Genomic DNA, 20,591 nt, shown 5'->3' with positions numbered 1-20,591 from the left:
GGATGAATCGATGATGGAGGAACTGAAAACAGTGAAGGAAGATCTTCTAAAGTTAACTAGTTTGAATCAAATGCGTGAAGTGCGTCAGGGACAAAAAGAGGAGATTGCTAACATCTTAAATATGCACAAGGAAAATCAGATGGAGTTGGAAATGATGAAGGCGTTGATTGCGTACAAGAGTGATGGATTAACTATGGAATTAAAACTGACCAATGTATTTGTTGTGACTTTGGTTATACTAGCAACAATGACCTATTTTTTCAAGTAGTTTGGTCGTTTTATTAGTAGTACTTTGGGTTGTGGGTTAAATGTTTAACATCAAGTTTTAAACGTTATATTTGGTTTAGTCACTTTTTTCCGTCTAAAAAAATGACTGTTTGAAACGTTGTCGTGTTATTATTATCAACCAAACCCCTTGAAATTAAACATAAACATTTTCACAAAAATGTACACATACGTCTAACATTAAAGGTTGGCAGTATTAGGAAGATGCTTACCAAATAAAAATAAAATATATAATTAACCATGCGTAATACACACAAACATTTTACATCAAATTATTCCTATCCACGTAAGATAGATTGTTGGTATGTAGGTAATGAAAATAATATAAAGAGTTCAGCGACGTAGTTTAAAAGGTTGGAATGTAAGAACCATTGACAAATGGAAACATAGGCTACGAATCGTCGTCAGTCCGCTCGCGCTGGTCGAAGTATTCCAACCGGAGTTTGAAATCTCTAACCTCAGGGAAGGGTGGTTCAAATATCACTTTAGAGACACCCGGTTGACTAACCACTTCCATCCCTCCTGCGGTGTGGAAAAATAAGGAAAAAGGGTAACCAAAATTAGTTTTATGTAGCACTCTTATATTTAAAAGGTGATTGAATTGTTTTAAATACGTTTGCCTAATCCGTACCTCCATCCTTAAACTTGCCCCTCCAAAATGCAAGACTACAACTGGTTTGCCTCCACATAGCCAAAAATTGCGGGCGAAATCATCGATCATTTCATCATAACCCACACATTGCAAGTGATGACCCCTACCCACAGAGACACCTTACGTTAATAGCCCGTTATATCTTTAAAGTGTGTGAAAGGTAATAATCGCGAAAACGACTCACTCAAGATTCGTCAATGAAAACCGTATCAACCGGGTTCTCTCGGCAAACCATGGAGCAGTTGGATCGTCCACCAATATTCTTCGTTCGACGTGAGTAACTTGCCCCATCGTTTCTATGGTGTCATGTCATCAGAATTATGGTACTGGATATGATATTAAAAAATGGAACAACAGAATGCAACGTTACCTAAGCAGCAGTTCTGGGTCCAAGGAGACCATCGTTTGTAAATTTGGTCGAAGGGGACGTAGTCGATGAAGTGATTGGTCGACAAGCAACGAATGTTGTCCACAACCGTGTCAGCAGTGAATTTGATCCGGTAGTTGGAAGCCACGACCTTCACAGCGGATGTGTCGTCAGTGACGACGAAATTTGACAAGGTTTTCCACAAACCCTCCTCAATCCCCGTACAGAACTGGGGCAACAGGTCCTCGCTGATTGTTGCCTGCATTTTATCTCCCTACGGTGCGGGAAAAAATTCAACCATGATGTATGAATCATTTAATATTAAGTGCATATAATATGATGATGAGACGAGTCACTTACGAAAACATCCGAAACAACCATTTCAAAGGTGACGATGTTCGCATCTCTCTTTCTCCACTTGCGGATGATCTTAACAGAAACCTTCCAATCAGAACGCCACCTCTAGAGATCGGATAGCCTGTCGAAATGCACCATAACTTTGTTGCACTTATGTTTAATTTGCGGGTGATATTTTGGTTTTGAGAGACGAATACATACTTCACCGGGTGTGTGTTTGTCTTCTTATATAGGCAGCGAACAAACACAAATGGATTAGACATATTGTGGCTTTTCGAAACGTCGTGACTGCATTCCATACAGATACATCGCATTTAGATAATTAACACGTGTAACTGCCGGTTAAGCGAAGACGATACATCGCATGCACTACTTAATTATGACCCTATAGTCGACGTTATATATTGGCGGAAAATAGATTGGTTCATTTAACAAACCAATTCAATGTAAAACTTTATAAAACATCAAGGAATAGTGAATGATGGTTTAACCTCACTAATAAAAGCTGATATATAGTGTTAATGAACCAATAACGTTGAAGAACTGTATAATTTGAATAAAAATATTAAAGAAAAGCGCAACCGTTGCACTGTTTTAAAAAAAATATTTTAAAATTGTTTAGTAGTAGAGCAAAATCTTTGTTCTTGGTAAGAGACGAAAAACTGAGGCCTCAGTCCGATAGGGTTGTTTCCATCCCGAGTTGAGTTTTTGAATCAAGGTGTTTAGATCTGGGATAAGTTCTACAAGAGGAGCGAGAATAGAAGTCGGCGACAAGACATTTAAGTGAGAAGAGATTACGGAGTTCGGGTGAAATCAGAAAAAGGCGACTAGTTTCGATCCCTCTTTCATCACCGGTGTTGATTCAGAAAGGTAAGTGTTTCTCTTCACTTCTTCCTTTAAATTGGAAGAGAGATTGTTCCCCCAAATTCTATATTAGGTTGGAAGAGTACCTAGCAAATACATTTAAGAATCGATTTGAGTAGCCCAGGTCATGAAATTGATGAATAGTTGTGTATTTGTGGCGGACAGAGGATAAATAACCCTAATCGTCAACAGAATTGAACTTTGGTAGACATTGGTATTTGGGTTCATTGGCTTTGTGTACGTACATACTAATATGTACGTTACTTCTTGGTGATAGGATGGATCCCGAAGAAGTAAAGGTCGTTCCTCAATTGAGCTTGGATCTACCGAGGAGGTTATTTGCTCTTGACCATTACCTTCTCAAAACCAAGATCAATGCGTATTCAAAACCGGAATATCTTTCTACAATATCGAGGGTGCTGAGTGGAACAAAAGAAATGGAAAACTTGTTAAAGTCTCCATTTGGGCAGCTTTTTCGTATCCCTGCGAACAAGACCTCGTTCTCCGGTAAACTAGTTCATGGATTTGTTTGCCGTCAATTGGTTACCAAAAAGCGGCATGAGATGTGGATTGTGTTTGGTGGCAATCCAATCAAGTTTGGATTACAGGAATTTGCAGAGTTGACAGGTCTCGAATGTGGAAATTATCCAAAAAAGAGAGATGTGAAAAGAGCTACAAAAACGGATAAAGGATGTAAGACTGTTTGGGATGTACTATTCGGGGAAAACAAAGAACCAACGATCTCCGAGTTGGTAAAAAGGTTGGAGATTGAGGAAATGAAAACGTGGCAGAAACTAGCTTTAGCGCTGATAATAATAGTTGATGGAGTTCAAACATGAGCCACGCAACTAGTAAAACCAGATCCGAAGACAGTGGAGATGACCAAGAATATTGATTTTTTTTTCAAATATCCATGGGGAAGGTTGTCATTTGAACGGACGCTGGAGACTATTACAGGATTTAAATGTCCAGCAGACGTAGACAGTTTAGTGAAAACTTTCAAGCAACAATCAGTTGCTGTTCATGGATTTCCTCTAGCACTCCAGCTGCTGGCTTTTCAATCTGTCCCAGCAATTGCAAGATTAGTACCATCTGACGTTCAAGATCAGGCGTTTAATCAAAGATCGATCCACAATCTGGCTAAACTGCAGCCAATCAAGACAACAGACATCTTCGCATGCGAGGCTGCTAAAGAGGTATGTACTTGGTTGATATAATACGTAAACGACTTGAAACTATAAGTTTCGTCAGATGTATATATTTTTGTAATCATATTATAGGTGGTTATTAGACGGATGGTTGGTAGTGGGGAGCATTGTGATATTGGAGAATTGGCGTGGCGTGACGAAGAGGAAGACCATCAAGTTGACAACATTGAAAATCTTATTAAAGCTGGCCACAAATGGGATGAGGCAATATGGATGGGAGGTGATGATAGGTGTCCAAAACAGACACGTCCCGAAGAGAAAGGTATTAAAAACATTTATACATTACAAAGGGCTTCATTATAAATTTAATTTTTTTAAAATTAATGGTTAATTGGTGATATAGTTACAGTTGACTGTCAAAAGAGGAAAAGAGCAGACACCGCAACAATTGACAATAAGAAAGAGAAGAGCACAAGGAGACATGATGTGCGACCGGGGGGTACGCCCGTTATTGATGAACGTTTGGACGATGACCAATTTGAAAGGTATGAGGCGAAACTAAGCCGGTTCTACAGGAAACAAGAAGCACTGATAAAGGAAAATCAGGCAAACATGGAGATTTTCATACGTACAGAGATCCGCAAGGAGATAAGAGCTGCACTATTGGATGTTAAAAGAAACGAACATGGGAAACCTTCTTATGCTTCGCATACAGTTTCAGAGAAGAAGTATTCAAAAAAAAGAAGAGGGAAAACTATAAAGTTTCGAAGAATGAGTTCAGTAATGGTTATGAAAAAAAGGGAGAGAAGGTCAGAAACAGGGGATGCACTGACACTGCTAAGGTTGATATGACAAATAGCTTAAGGGTTGTAATTTTTTCAATACTTACATATATTAAATTATGTTGCTATCGTGGTGTGCATAGGGTGATCGGAATACTGATGGTTCGAAGATGCCATAGATGGTCAACACTCTGTCAGTGGTGATTCTTTAGTTGGAGGCCAGGTAATGGACAAGAAGATCCTCTTTAGATCCTCTTTATATATTTGACTGTAGGATACAACCCGTAGTCATATTAATGGGTGGGTAACCGATAATTACGACTGTGGCATGAACGAACCATCCCCAGACAATGGACTTAATGAGTGTTGCCAAGATTATGACGCGGGGGACATTGCTGTGGAGCTATCACCAACTAAAACCGTATTCAATGTAAGTATTTGACACGGAATGGAGATTACAACACTATATTCGTAATAAAGCATTTTCCACCTTTAATTGAACAGATATTGCTGCAGCTGAATACTAAAATGGAACCTGATCTGCATTGTAACAAAATGGTAGGTCAGGAAGTAACCATAAAAGGGATAACCATCTGTGGGTTTCATATATATTCGGTTATTTGTTTATCTCCTCTAATCTAAACGTGTAAAAATTGAGCTTGTACCAAGTTCCTACTACAAACACGCATCTTTAAAGTTTCATTATTTTGAATAGGTGGATGGGGAAGAACTGCATCAAGAAGGCGGAAAAGTCGAGTGGGTTAACAGTAACGGAGGGGACATAAAACGTCAGGAAGGCGAGTCAGATGAGGGTTGTAACAAAACCGAAATACCTCTAGAAAATGAAACTGCAGTTGACGCTCAACAAGAGGCAAGTGTCTAACTTTTTTGATTTCGATTATTTGTGACATTAGTGTACGTAAGTATGAATCTATGTACGTACATATTATTAGGCTGAAGTCCAAGCACTACAAAAGGAAAGCGATGTCGAGGAGGGCTGTAACAAAACTGATGGACATGTACAAATAGAAACAACAGTTGACGTTCAACCACTGGCAAATTTCAAACTTATTTTTTATTTCGACTATTTGCCATATTTGTAGTGTCTACTTAGATGGTCCAGTGTACGTCACAATTAATCTATTTACGTATATCTTATTAGGCCGGGGACCAAGCAATACACAACGAAAGCGATGTCGAAGAGGGCTGTAAAGAGACTAGAGGCCAACCAGATCAAAGTCCAGGGGAGGAATGTATTTCCGGTGACTCAGACAATTTAGTGCCGCAGTCGGTTATTATTGTGGATGAAACAGGACGGGCAGAAGAAGTGATAATGGAGATACGTGCGAGTCAACCATCCGAAGCCATAGTGATAAAAGCAGGGTCGGTTTCATACGACCCTATGGAAGATGTTGATGATGGGAAATTCGCCAAATTCATCGAGTTGATAAAACAAGATCATGTGTAAGTTTAGTATATATTACTCAGATGACATAATTGATATGCTCAATCATTGATATAGGATATTCATAATTAAAAAATTTCATAGGGTACACACCATTTTCGGATTCCGCAAGGCAGATAACCTATTCTTCTCTACTCTTATATCGTCCCAAAAATGGGTCCATAGTCAGGTACATATTTTAAACTTTAACTACACGATTTAGGTGTGTTCATGGTTTCTTGTTGGATTTAAATTCGACCGGTTTGTGTTTAACTGCATCTGCAGCACTTGGAGATGATTGCCCTAACGCTGTGGCACAAACACGGAGAAAAAATGATAAAACAAAGGACCGTAATTTTGGACTCTGTTCTCTTTTACGAGTTGACAAGAAGGTTCCAAGCATTCAACAGCTCCACGGCGAAACGAAATTTCAGGTGGGACAAAGTACTCATTGACATCGTCAATGGGGAAAGGATGCACCACGAACCAAGGTTGAAGTGGGTTACAGAGGTCGACGTTATGTATGCTCCAATGTACTGGAAATCTACGCATTGGGTAGGAGTGGGCATAAATCTTAAAACGAGACATGTTTCCATTTACGATCCTTTGATGACCCTTTCCAGAGAAACTCTTGCAATGTCCCGGATCAAGCCGGTGATTAAGATGATACCGTACCTCCTTCAGAGTGTTATCGATGTCAATTACCCTGTCGACCAATTTACCGCTGAAAGGGTCAGCCCTGTAGGACAAAACTTTAGGACGGGAGATTGTGGACCTTTTGCTATGAAGTTTATAGAACTGTTGAGCATGGGCAAACCGATGACTGATTGCTTGGAGATCACCGACAACAATATTGACAATTTCCGAAAGAAGTTCGCGATGGACGTCTACGAAGCTGGTATCAGCCCGATACATTAACTAGCGAACAAACATTCTTCCTGGTTGTACTTATTAATTTCACGCAGGTGGTCCATCTGATCCGTAACCGTTTGTTAGGATGATTTTAGTTCGATGACTTGGAATACAATTTAATTGCCTCGCTCATCATATCATACATCTACCTACATGTTGCCAATGTACGTAGGATTGCCAGTAGGGACAACTTAGTGTGCTCAAAATGGAGAGAAACTAAGCACCATCCATGCACCTAAAAATAACGGCTACAACGTTAGAGAATCGATTGTACGTACACAGCTGAATATACGTACGTGTGTAAACAGACCATAATAAGGCCGTTACTTAGTTGATGATACGTACACATCTGATAAAGGCCTAACATATATTAATACTGATCCGTAAGACGTCATAATGATACATATCTAGACCCTGCAATATACAAAAAACACTACACTTAAAGAGGGTTTACAAACAACCGATAGGAGCTATGTGAGTGACCAGACGTCGGATAATATAAGACCGACATCCTCAAATCCCTCATGTTACCAACAAAAATGACCAAACAAGCATCTTTTATTAGCAACACGCGTAAAACCAATCTTCAATTTTGCAAAATCATACTGCTCCGGTAATGTACATGGAACCTAACTTCTTCAACTTTTGGATCCCGAGTTGAACTCAGCTTCCGGATAATCTATTGTCTCCGACGTAACATCTAGTTGCAGAAAGCAGTCTCGGTCTGGGACCTCATCAAACACTTCTGCAGCAAGTTTCATCCTAATCGAAGGCATGGCCGCATCACATAGGTCTGTGTAGTTTAGTCCAAGAGCTATACACTCTAAGCACTTCAACGTGTACACACCACAGTCACCTTGTTGATAGATCTGTGGGAGTGTTTTCACCTGATAGTAACTAAATGCCGCCGCCCCGATATTCTCATCTTTGTACCTCCGGTGATATGCTTGTATCAAACGTGGGATCATTTTTACGAACGGCTTACACTTCTTTTGTAGAATCTCGTCGGTTCTACCGCTGTTTATGCTATCGTAAACTCGTAGCCTTCGCTGGACTAAGTCAGCTTCGATGGCTACCCGATGGTTGTTATTGAGGTTGTATGGGAAGAGCAGGGTGTCTACATCGTCAACCCACACCTTGTGTGTCATTCCGTATTTTGGCAGCCTTCCCACGTATGTCTCAAAATAACCTTCTCCAAAAACCCATTTATTAGAGGCTTCCATTTGAGGGAATTCGAATGCCCACATACTAACAAACAACGGATCGAGGAAAGCAATACGATCTGTTTTATATGGGGATGGGATTTGCGTCCCCCTAATACGGAACATATGCTTACATGTAACCATGTGCTGCAACATTAGTGACATCTATCAGGCATTAGTATACCATAGTTAACTGCGTCAGATGTTATGGAACAAAACTACGAAGCTTACCGCATCCCATAACCAGCCGAATGTTGTAGTTGGCCACAATTGTTTAGGGGTCAGGAGGCGAAAATAAAATTCGGCATTTCCAGTGCAAGGTACTTTAGCCGTGAATACCAAAATTAACAAATCAATTATAAATCGTAGATGATATCCTAATATAAACACTAATTATATACAACTCTAAATGAACACTTACAAATCATCAGTTAGGAAGGACATCAACTTTGCAATTTTCTCAGGTCTTGCCTTAATAAAAGGATCGTACACTGCGGGAGATAGGACTACAGTGTGGCTTTCACGTCGGGTAATTAATGCTGCTCCTATTGATTCGTCATTAGGGCTTAACCCCATGTCAGTGCTCACAGGATCTACTAATAGAAGATCAAGCTCTATTGAGGGAGGAAACACCTTTTGTAACAAATGTGCAAAATACCTGGCTTTCTCCTTATCTTTCAGTGTATGAGATGATGCAGGAGTACTGGTCTCCTCGGTTAAATCCACAACAGATTCGCACTTTCGATCCGACCATACAGGTTACCACCACTTACCGAATGGATAACATTAATAGGAACGGGTTGAGCACCTGCTCCATCTACTTTGTCATTATACTTTGCTCTTTTATCACCTTCCTCTGTCTCCCAACTCTGAACTCTTTTGCCACGCTGTAAACTGTCTACCATCTGCTTTGGAATTTGCTCTACACTCGCGGCTGCGTTGTCCTCTGGTTCGATTTTAATACTCCCAGACCACATGACCTTATCCTTAATGGCTAACGGATTCCTAACACAACTAGCAACTTTATAACCATCCTGGTCCAAATGCTTTATCTGATATAGCAATGACTTGAAAAAAAAAACATGTATTTGACGTTATATACAAGACATTTGATATATAATATGACGCTGTTAAAACTAAAGACAAAGTATACAAAATTTGTGTGTACGGAGAAAATCATATATCAAAATAATTACAGAATTATACAACTTCACAATACTGAAATTAATATTGTTTCCTCGAATAGAAAAATACAAAGACTTCATACTGAACACTTGATATATAGTAACAATTTCATCAATACGGTACGCAGATCATACCTCCTCTATTTTTGGTTCGTCATTTCTTATTGTACGAGGTCCTTGCGTATGCGCTCCTCCATCCATTGAGTTGATGACAACTTTCTTCAATAGTTGAACGTCACTCTCAAAGTTACCCATCCTACTCTCCATACCTTGAAGTTTGTACACAACTTCCGCTATTGCTCTAGAAAACGATATCTCAATATTATCCATTTTCGCCCCTAGTGTTTCAACCATAGTAAATAACTTTCCACTACCATCTTCACCCTGCACACCTGACTGCTTATCTCCAGACGCCTTCTCTGCTGAACATTTGTCCCCAACACTTTCTTTTTGCTCCTTCGCATTTTTGGGGACATTATTGATGCTGGTTGGGGCTGTTTCAACGAAATCATTGTCACTTACCCCTGCAACAGGTTGCCTCCTCTCCCTCTTCTTCGTATGTTCCCCCTTCCTTTTTTTAACACAATCCCATTCTCTTTCATCCACTTCGCCATTGATCACGTCTAACAGCAGATTATCCAGTTTCTTCTTCAAACCTTCCCCTACACCATACACAGAATACTGTCCTGGCCAATCTGAATATATGAACTCCAAAGGTTTAGGTACTAAATGCTTCACCTGAAGCTGCATTTCAGATACCATAACTTTAAATATGCTATCTAAAAGTAAAAATGTAGACAAATAATGTATACGTAAATTGAAGGCATACCTCCCCATTATTAAGGAGTTTGCTCCCGGATATGAAGGCTTCAATATCCTTCCTTAGCCTCCCTCCTCTCCACCTTAACAGAGGCAAAACTACACCTTCTCTTACATGCCCGTAGGTAGCCCCCAGCACCTTCACGCTCTCAAATGCCCATATCAGCAATACATGGACACATCCATGGAGGGTATAAGCATTGTTACGTAACCCAAGGACTTTGATGGAATCAACTAAACTCTTGAATCCAACCCTACCCCATTGAAAACTATCAAATGCTTCTTCATTCAACGTCCTTTTTGCGTATTCCAGAGGTATCCTACTGTTCCTTGATAAACCAAGCACTCCAACATGCACAAGATACAACCGAACAATCTGCCTCTTCATTTCATCAGACCACCCACGGCAGCTTCTCAAACCGTCAACTAGCTCCTGCCAGTTGGGTCCATTAAAAGCTTTCACCTTTAAAGCCGCCCATAAAGGTGTATGATCGACTTCACACTCTGTTTCATCAATCTTCTCACAATTCAAACCACTAATTTCTTCATATTCATATAGAGAGAACCTTAGCGGCTTTCCTCCAACCAAAAACCATACCTCCGATGAAATGTCTATTGCCAATTGATTGGACAATAGATAATGAATGGTCTTCCCACAATACAGGTAGTCGGATTCCGCTAGATCCAATCACACTCCCACCTGCGAATTCTTTCTTATTTGGTCGTACACCTCATCACCAACGAAGTCTTTCAAACCAGCTAGATTAGACAAACTACAATCGTTGTGCATGCTTCTGATCGCCAGTGGAAAATTACCATCTGGATACAGCCTTCTTTGATACCTCTTCGCAACATTGCTTGACCCCATAACTACGACAGAATACAGAATCATTAGTTTGGTTATTAATTCAAATATCACAAAAAATCTGTTGCTTAGATTGGCAACAAAACAAGAAGAAGTCTCACAAAAATCTTCCGGAAAAGAGAATTCAAAAGAATACAGAAAACGAACATAAATATCGCCATAAGTAACCTTCCACAAAATACAACGCCTACTATGAAATACTCAAACTCTTTCTAAACAGTAAACAATCGAGACTAAACCACGATATAGAAATTTACCTCACAGCAGATCGCTATATTTCCCTCCTCCTCAACTTCAAACCACTTCGCCGTCAACTCGCCGTCCGCCCGTGGTCCACCAGCCAAACGTACTCCACACAGATTCTGTCCACGCCGCACGCTTTCCAAATAGTTAAAAAAAAACCTGATCTCAACCCAACTTTCGTAAGACAAACAACACAAAAATTCAAGGGATCGATTCATGCTTTTGTTGGAATTCTCTATTTATTTTCCCCTTTTAAGATCTTGGTTTTAAAAGAGAATGACATAAAACGTAATAAAACACACAACTCAGGTATAGAAGTAATTTGCAAACTTTTATGTGTTATTCTAGTAAGTCCAAAATCTCAACATGTTAGACTACTAATAAACATACTTTTATGTAATATTCTAGGTAATTTCCCTTTTTATTATGTTGATGCTTCTATGTTATATTTTAGTTGGACAAAGTTATGGTCATGTTTTTTTTTTTTTTTGAAGGAATTACCAAAAAATGTCCTGTGGATTAAATTCTAGAATTAATCATAAATTATAAAATTGTCATATGTGTTTGGAATGTATTAACTTGCATATTATACCCACATATATATATATATATATATGCACTACATAGTAACATGATCTGTTTACTTTTATAACAACGAATTTTAAATGATAAATTAAAAATGAAAACAATTAATTTTTATATACATTAAACACATAAAATAACTACTTCCCACATATCTGTATATTATTTTATATAAAAAAACACAATCAAACGGTGTACCACAGGTCAAAATTTAGATAACATTCTAACATCTATATTAAAAATCAAAAATTTAACCAATTATTTAAAATCATATATGAACGTTGCAATTAATATATTCCTAAAAAAATATTTAAAATATCCAAGTTAGATCCGCGTCCATCTGTCCACAATCCGAATTGCTTAAAACAAACCTGGATATAGTTTTCTCCGAATTAGTAATGTTTGGGAAAAATTTTAAGAGTGTCAATAAGATTTTACCCTTGATGAGAAATTTTCGAAGACTGTTTTGAGTGACACATTTCGTAAATAGATAAGTAATTTCGGACATTTTCAAAATGTACTTTACTTTTAATAATATTAAGATTCAGATTCTAATCCAGATCCAAAATCAAACCTAATTAGGTTCAGTTTAATTTTGGAAACCTTTAATTTTGGATTCTCAATAAAATTAGAAAACTAATCTGAATCCAAAAAAATTTGAACCGATCCGATTTGAAAAACAGTTGGATTCTATACAACCTAGTCTGACAAATCCGAAGTTCGAATTATTCGATCTAATCTGAATCAAAAATCTAAACATCCAAACGTAATTTCAAAGACACAACAACCAAGCTCGAAATTGGTCAAAGAGTTTGGTTTGGTACTGGATGATATGCCCGATATATTCATAGAGAAATATTTTTGAAAAAATGCTGATGTGTTGTTTTGAGAAAGCTCGAGACATTTTAGCAAATAACCTTCATTAGTTAATACTAATTACATTCATGTCATTATATATTTCATTCGAAATTCATAGAATAAATTAAAAATATTTTTTTATTTTCCAAATTTAACAATGTGCACCTTTTTTATTGACATCTACTTTATTAAACATTTCAAAATTAGTATTATAAAATTTAATGCCTAATTTATGTCTAATTTAATTAGTAAGAATAATATTATTCATATATTTACATTGAAATACCAAAAATTACCAATATATTAATAGAGAAACATTATGAGGAAAATGATGATATGTAAAGTGCTCAAAACAATTTTTAATAATTCAGCTTCATTTGGTAATATTATTTATAGTAACATGCCATTTTGCGGAGATAAAAAGAATTAAAATAAAACAATTTGCAGATATGCCCCTTGATTTCACGGAATCACGATTTTGATTAATATCATCTTTTAATGGTGTTCGATTCACACTAAAGATGTAAAATCTGCTTTTTCTACTATCGCAGATTCTTCTACTCAATTTCCTTTGTCGTCTTAAAGAAATGTCTGGCGGCGACTCGACGACGACCACGGCCATGGAGATCGCCGGTGACAAGGTTGATTCGAAGGACGTTGAGGCAACAACAACAACAGGAGATATCGAGTCCCAGATTCTCGCGGCTATGCAGTCCCGAGTAACCTACCTCAGAGATAAAGCAGAGTAAGAAATCGTTGCTTAAGGCATCTCTCTCTCTTCGCTTCGATTTCACGGAAATTATCAGTGTTGTTAATTTGTTTAAATTTGGTGAAAGATGGTTGAAACGAAGGAAAATGAGGATCTAGGTCTATGTGAATTGAGTTGTTCGAGGTAGCATTCAGTGTATGTGGGTAGTCTAGGTTTTTATAAGATTCGTTTGGTGATGATTTAGAGTTGGATTTTGGGGAGAAACTAGGGTTTTGTGGTCAGTGATGTTTGTTAAACTTGGTAAAATATGGTTGAAACGAAAGAAAAATGAGAGTCTGGGTCTATGAATTGAATTGTTGTAGTAGCATTCAGTGTCTGTTTGTGTAAGATTGGTTTGGTGATGTTGTAGAGCTAGATTTTGTGGAGAAACTGAAGCCTTATGGTATGGTTCCAAAGCATAGTTTTGGTGAAAGCTATATTGAAACGAAGAAATGAGAATTTTAGATTTGTGAATTGAGCTGTTCGAGTAGCAATCACTGTCCTTGGTAGGATAGCTTTGTGTCAGAGCTTGGCGATGATTTAGAGTTTGATTTCGTGGAAAATGAGGGCTGTAATGGTTTCATTTCGTTTAAGTATATGAGACGAAGATTTTCATTCAAAGGAATGGCTGAAGATTGATATTATCTTTAGTTTATGGTTTAAAGGGTTTCAGATAATTGTTAAAAGTATCCGAGAAAGGTTTTTTGAAGCACAATTATCTGGAATTTGGTTTTTGCAGCAGCCTCACCTGTGAGAGTGTGCGGAGGTTGCTGGAGGAGGATCTGAAATTGGAGAAACATGCTTTGGATGTGCATAAGAGCTTTGTTAAACAACATTTGGTTCAGGTATCCTTTGCTATAGTTAATGCCAAGTTTTGCATGAAATAGAGGAAATATCTTACTTCTTGTAGCTGACTAATTATGCCTCGATATGTTTTCTTGGTGATAACAGTGCTTAGAAGGTGCTGAGAATGATGAAACTTCAGAAAATTCTCAAGAAACTGAGAAGAAAGATGATGTAGCTCCAGTGAAAGAAGCAGCAACGTTATCGGAAGAGCACAAGGTGAAAAAAGATGTCAAGGCAGATATGACTGGTGATGATGACAAAACAGATGATTCTCCTGTGATGGGACTTCTGACAGATGACAACACGTCCAAATCTGTAGCTGAGCAAACAAAAGATGAGGAGAGCAAAGAGGTCCTTCAGAGTGACATAAAGAAAGCCCTTCGTAAAAGGTCTTCTTATATTAACGCTAATTCTGAGTAAGTCGATTCTGTCTTCTTTTCTGAAATCCTTTCTCAGATGCCATATTTTAACCGTTAGGAAACATTTTTCTATATGTCAGTTTGTTGTCGTCAATAATTTTGGGAGACTTATCTTTGTTTATAATCGCTTGCTTTGTTTCAGGAAAATTACAATGGGTTTACTTCGTCGACTTTTGGAGCAAGATCTTAAATTAGAAAAGTATTCTCTTGACCCCTACAAGAAATTCATTAATGAAGAATTAGATGAAGTAAGTAACTATAATTTACTATGTTTCTTGTTATAACTGAGAGACACATTCTTCTTATAGCTTTTCTTGGCTAATTAGGTACTACAAGCTCTTGAAACTACAAAACCTATAACTAAGGCTATGGCTCCGAAGAAAACTACAAAACGTATGACTAAGGATATGGCTCGGAAGCCAACTGTAACCAGGAATGTCAAGAGCACACCAGCTAAAAATTCAGACAGTGAAGAAATGTCTGATTCAGATGGTGAAGACGAGGAGGAGGACATGGAAGTAGCTGTGAAAAAGAAGACGGCTGAGAAAAGAAAGTCATCAAAGTCAGAGGGAACCGGAAAGAGGAAACGTGAAAAGGAGAAAGTTGCATCTGTGAAGAAGACAAAACAAACAGATTCACAGAGCGACAGTGATGCAGGAGAAAAGCCATCATCGTCAGAAAAATCTGTGAAGGTATAGCAGCTTTGTTGTTGCTTCTATCTCGAATCCTATTAAAACAGTGCACAATATACAACGCTTGGTGTCTGTTTGTCTAATATCTTTTAACTCCAGAAACAGGAAACTCCAACGACTGGCTACGGGAGGCGTGTTGAGCATCTTAAATCGATCATCAAATCTTGTGGAATGAGGTTTTTAATCAAACCCGGTAGATCTTTAAAATCTGTGTTGGTTCATACTCCAGGTTTTTTTATTTTATCTCTTTCTTGCCAGTATTTCTCCATCGGTTTACAGGAAAGCCAAGCAGGCTCCCGAGGAGAAACGCGAGGATACTCTGGTAAAAGAACTTAAGGAGATACTCGCCAAAGAAGGATTGTCTGCAAATCCTTCAGAAAAAGGTAATGTTCACACTTACGAAGTTTCCTCTACCATTAGGAAAGCGTAAGAAACCTTCGAGATATTCTAGGGTGAAACCATATAATTACACCTTCGAGATATTCTAGAGTGAAACCTTATAAACCATATAAATTATTAACAATGTATATGTTTTGACCTGGTGACAGAGATCAAGGAAGTCAAAAAAAGAAAAGAAAGAACAAAGGAGCTTGAGGGTATTGATACGAGCAACATTGTGTCGAGTTCAAGGAGAAGATCTACAACAAGTTTTGTGCCGCCTCCGAAGCCAATAAAAGCAGAAGAAAGCGAGAGCGATGAATCAGAAGATTCTGATAATGAAGAGGATGAGGAAGAAGATGAAGTAGTAGTAGGAGAAGAAGAAGATGAAGAAGTGGTAGGAGAAGAAGAAGAAGAAGAAGAGGACGAGGAAGAAGGCGAGGGAGGTAATGAAGAAGGCGGAGAGGGAAGTCAAAACGAAGGAGAACCAAACACTGGTGCGAATCCTTTATGTGTTACATCAAATTTCAGCAGAATATATTTTATAAAACTGATGATTATCTTGGTTCTGTTGCAGAAGATGGTGATGAAGAGGACAGGGAATAATTTTATGATCGTCTGCTTTGCTTAGCTTTGTCGCAGGAACAATGTAGCTTAGTTTCTCTGTGTGTTGTTATAGAGTGGTGATATTTTGTACTTCTAGAAGTGTTTAATCATGGTCATGACATTAGGATATGAATTTTAAGAGATGCACTATAACACTGGATTAGGTTTCAGCTAAAACTTTGAATGAATATGATATGTTTTGGCTTTTGTTCCACTAAATCACATACTGTTCCTAGTTCGATACCAATTGTGAAAATAAGAAAAAGAGCATTTCACTAAGATTCAACAACCTGCTTAACCCTCAAAAGGTTCACTAGTTTTTCATTTGCATAAAAAAATCTTTTTCGCATGCAGTCACAATGAGAAACACACGTTCCTCACTCAGATCCAAGATTATTCTTTCCATCTCCCTTCCAGTCCTAATCATTTTCTTGAACTTTTAAATTTGTAAATCAACCTAAATATCTTCTTAATCGCCATGTCAACCAAGAACGTTTAGTTCTCCATACTTTGCAACAAACTTTAAAAAAAAAATATTTTAACAACATCATCACTATACGTTTCATAGGCTTTTAAAGATTAATCTTGTCAATACTAAGTTCATATTTGGCGTCTAACGATACATTTACCAAATTAAGATTTCTTCCATTTCCTTGATTACACAACTACAGAAAATATACAACATTTTTTTATATATAGTTGAATCTAATAATTACCACAAGACAGCTTAAAAATGTAAACAACATAAAACAAACAAGTAAGATAAAACAAATTTCCCTTCTTGGAAATTTGGTCTTCCAAAATTTGAGAGCAATGTCTTTTTGTTTAGGTATTGTTAGCCACACCTTTGTCTACTGCAATGGGAATACCACCAATACCCTCTGTCTTTGTGGAGATGTTGGTGATTGGCAGCTCCTGCAATCCTGTTTTCTCCTCAACCGAAATCACTTCGTCCTTAGCTTTTCCCCACACGACGCAATATAGCCCAAACACGATGAAAATCGCCCCGATTATACTGCATTTACAAAATTAAACAACTAATTAGTTACGTACATATTGCATATAATCTAATCGTTTGTACCAATGGCAAAATATTTTACCTTCCGAGGTGGATCTTTTCAGCCAAAACTAGCACGCCAAGGAAGGCAGTGATGATCATGCACATAGGGCTGAACGAGGTCGTAAAAACCGGGCCTCGTTCCCTAATCACAATGCTTTGTATGTAATACGCCATACCAGAACAAACCACTCCCTGATATTAGTACCATTCAGTTACCATTAAAATCAATATTTACTAGCTAGTGTGATTATATATACAATCAGATGGTTTCGTATTAAACGGTGAAAACTTACCGAGTATACCGCAGCAAGTGTGCCCGAGTCCATACCGATCTTCCAGGCGCTCAAGTCACGCACCATCACGACAGAAGCAATGGTGTTTAATATTGTTCCCATGCCGCAAATCCACATAACGAGTGATAGTTCCGCCGGATATATTTTCAACGTGAATGACTGAACAAAATTAACCATTTTGTTAACTTTAATATACACTATTCATCTTTTGTTAATGCCATGTAAATTATGTATAGCTTTACCAATAATATATTACAAATTAGTTTACATTACCCAATATATATGTATAACTTAGGTACCACTCTTTGTTATGTTAATAGTGATTAGAATATTTATGGTGTGTTACATAGACTAATTTGAACACACTAATTGAGAATCTAAATATAAGAGACTAATTTTTACTTACTTGTAAAATGAAGAAACCTGCCCAACTGGTGATACTACCCATAACCGCTAGGGTTCCGGTGACCCAGTTCTGGTCAGTGGTCTCGGATGAGCTGCTGGAGGAGCCACCGTGTAAAGAGGTATGAGCACTCTTAAAGAGCTCAATGGCTGGACCTTTGTACAACGTCATCACCATCGCTCCTACTAAGGTGATTGCTGTTCCAATCACCTTTGCAAGACTTCGTACCTTCTTCAAGTTTACAGTTTCTATCCTGATTATATTAAAAAAAAATACATGATTAGTGAATTAGTAAAAAGAAAACTATGTTTACGTTTGCTAGTTAAAAAAATTTGAGAAATATATTAAATCTAATTATATTAGAAACAATTTACCTGAAAATGACAGCCATTATAAAAGTAATGGCAGGAAGTGCATTAACAAAGGCAGAACTGTACGTAGCTGACGTGGCTTTCATTCCTATGTAGTACAAGTTCTGGTCCAAAAGTGGTCTGAATAGACAAGCAATAACAATTACGAATGGATCAATTTATTAATTATGTATCTAATCATATGCTTCAATTTTGCATCATCTTCTGCTCAACCAATCATATTCTAGTTTTTTCACAATCACTCTTAAAAGATAAAGGAAACACAAATAAGTGAATGACTATGAATGAGAAGACGGCGATGAGTGATGATCTCATCAAGAATATTTACCACTAGAATCTTTTCGAAAAGATTCGACCAAAATAATATTGTTTTACACCTCATTTCTATGGAAAAAAACTTTGTTTAAATAAATTATTGAATTGGCTTTTATATAAAAACTTTGTTTTATTTATCGATTTTTAAAATCTTACATAAACAAAAAAGACAATAGGTCCGCCTCTATAGTATTACGCAAATCTAAATTTTTAATTTTCATTATATTTGGTATATTGGTAAAATATGTATTTATCGTTTTATTGTTTTTTATTTAAATATTTTTATTTTCATTGATTAAGAAGCAAATTTGAACTGTCTCTAATAGTTTACAAAAAGTGCTTTAAATGTTAGGCATGACGCATATATTATCATGAAAATATATCAACGTCACAATTTTTTCATTTGTCTTTATTAGGCCCCGAGAATCCTATATAATTATTTATAAAATTATAGTATGTCGTTAATCTAAATGTGTCGTTTGAATATTACATATATAAGTATATGTATATATATGTGTTATGTATGCACATGTTAATGTATAAACACATATATATATATATATATATATATATATATGTGTGTGTGTTCACACCTACCACACATATATTGACATATATATATATATTAATATATATACTATTATACATGCACATGAAAAAGGGGATAAGGTTTATGTATACGGAGCTTACTCTAGGAATCCGAGGGCAAGAATCCTAAAGAACAATGGCCATGTCATCTTTGGTCTTATTTTCCTGAAAAGTATGCGATAAATTAGTATTGAGACACTTAATTATATATATAAACCAAACTAAACAACGCATACAACATCATGAAACATACATACCTCTCGAGAACGAGGGCAAAAGGAGCAATGACAATGGTGGCGACGACGTGACGATAGGTAGCAAGGATCCAATGGTTCATGCCATGTTTGAAGGAGACCATGGTAATGATGTACATGCCTGCATATCCGAATTGGAGTGATATGATTGCTATTATTGGCTTCAACTTACCCACTTTCCCACATTGTTTTTCTCCTCCCTTCATTTTGGTGCCCTTGATTTTGAGATGTAAGTATTTATTTATATGATTCTATATATAATATATATATATATATCGTTATATCTCTCTCTCGATACGAGATGTTTCGTGAACGATGAAGAGATACTTGTTTAAGCATACAAAACCAAATGGGAAATGATCCTTCTTATAGTCCATCAAAAGTTAGATTTAAAAGATAAATACCATTATTTTGTTGTTTCAATAATACGTCTACGTATCTTCTCGAATATTATAATGCAAAGATATGAGTAACAAAAACAAAGGGCATTATTTATAAAACAAAGGGCATTATAGAAAGAAAAAAAAAAAAAAAGACATATTGGGAAATTTTTATTTTTTTTTTGTTCCTACGGAAACTTGCAAAATAGAAGGACCAATAAACTTCTAGAGTTTGTGCATTAATTGATTATATATTATTTACTTTTTCAAAAACAACAAATCAAGAAAAAAATTGTAAATAAAATTTTGTTTATCGTGTATGTTATTTTTAATTGATGACACATTGTTTTAAATATTATCACTCTATTTATCTATCAAATCCGAAAATGCCATCTAGATAGAATTTATTAAAATCCTTAAAAGTATTCAAAAACTACTATTATCTTCCTCATTTTAATTCTTTTTAAGTTTTTCATTACCCCTCATTAGAGTCACTGTAAATTAGGTTAGACAAATAACTTAACAATTTGTCACCTAATTAGGCAAATCACGTAACACAAACACCTGATTTAATTTTCAGGGTCTCTTAAACTGCATGTGCATGTTTATTTATTTGAATACAACTATAAGAAGGTTAGAAACAGTCGACGGCTAAGGCCATCTTCCATTAGTGT

General features: G+C 36.8%; 4 protein-coding genes across 10 annotated transcripts; 1 reads left to right on the top strand and 3 right to left on the bottom strand.

The window, feature by feature from the left end:
* Nucleotides 1-676: 676 nt before the first annotated feature.
* LOC147948399 (uncharacterized) lies at nt 677-1,569 on the bottom strand. The gene is made up of 4 exons (XM_087466646.1): nt 1,308-1,569; nt 1,122-1,233; nt 967-1,040; nt 677-807 (listed from the first exon to the last, which is right to left on the bottom strand). Exons 1-4 carry the CDS (start codon nt 1,567-1,569, stop codon nt 677-679), a joined length of 579 nt encoding a protein of 192 aa, XP_087322772.1.
* A 5,880-nt stretch (nt 1,570-7,449) lies between these two features.
* Nucleotides 7,450-10,884, bottom strand: LOC147948398 (uncharacterized). The gene is made up of 6 exons (XM_087466642.1): nt 10,717-10,884; nt 10,027-10,533; nt 9,333-9,941; nt 8,787-9,065; nt 8,435-8,646; nt 7,450-8,125 (listed from the first exon to the last, which is right to left on the bottom strand). The coding sequence occupies exons 1-6, from the start codon at nt 10,882-10,884 to the stop codon at nt 7,450-7,452; spliced, it is 2,451 nt and encodes an 816-aa protein (XP_087322768.1).
* Nucleotides 10,885-12,933: 2,049 nt separating this feature from the next.
* On the top strand, nt 12,934-16,458 carry LOC104720170 (uncharacterized). Of its 7 annotated transcripts, none has more exons than XM_010438133.3 (9): nt 12,934-13,309; nt 14,052-14,157; nt 14,264-14,574; nt 14,720-14,825; nt 14,904-15,269; nt 15,369-15,445; nt 15,528-15,652; nt 15,818-16,144; nt 16,228-16,458. In XM_010438133.3, exons 1-9 carry the CDS (start codon nt 13,152-13,154, stop codon nt 16,251-16,253), a joined length of 1,602 nt encoding a protein of 533 aa, XP_010436435.1. In that variant the 5' UTR covers nt 12,934-13,151; the 3' UTR covers nt 16,254-16,458. The 7 variants fall into 7 exon arrangements, with proteins under 7 accessions (XP_010436435.1, XP_010436428.1, XP_087337299.1 ...); XM_010438126.2 differs by having other exon boundaries at nt 16,225-16,458; XM_087481173.1 differs by having other exon boundaries at nt 13,028-13,309; nt 14,055-14,157; nt 16,225-16,458.
* Nucleotides 16,459-16,877: 419 nt separating this feature from the next.
* On the bottom strand, nt 16,878-20,136 carry LOC104720159 (WAT1-related protein At4g08300). Its single transcript, XM_087481161.1, has 7 exons — nt 19,541-20,136; nt 19,386-19,448; nt 18,384-18,500; nt 18,013-18,262; nt 17,607-17,765; nt 17,354-17,505; nt 16,878-17,268 (listed from the first exon to the last, which is right to left on the bottom strand). The coding sequence occupies exons 1-7, from the start codon at nt 19,741-19,743 to the stop codon at nt 17,079-17,081; spliced, it is 1,134 nt and encodes a 377-aa protein (XP_087337287.1). The 5' UTR covers nt 19,744-20,136; the 3' UTR covers nt 16,878-17,078.
* Nucleotides 20,137-20,591: the final 455 nt, after the last annotated feature.

Source organism: Camelina sativa, chromosome 2, assembly GCF_030686135.1.
Source record: "Camelina sativa cultivar CO46 ecotype springtype chromosome 2, ASM3068613v1".
NCBI classification, from domain to species: domain Eukaryota; kingdom Viridiplantae; phylum Streptophyta; class Magnoliopsida; order Brassicales; family Brassicaceae; genus Camelina; species Camelina sativa.
The sequence above is the reverse complement of the archived record's forward strand: the minus strand, read 5'-3'. Positions and strand labels throughout refer to the sequence as shown.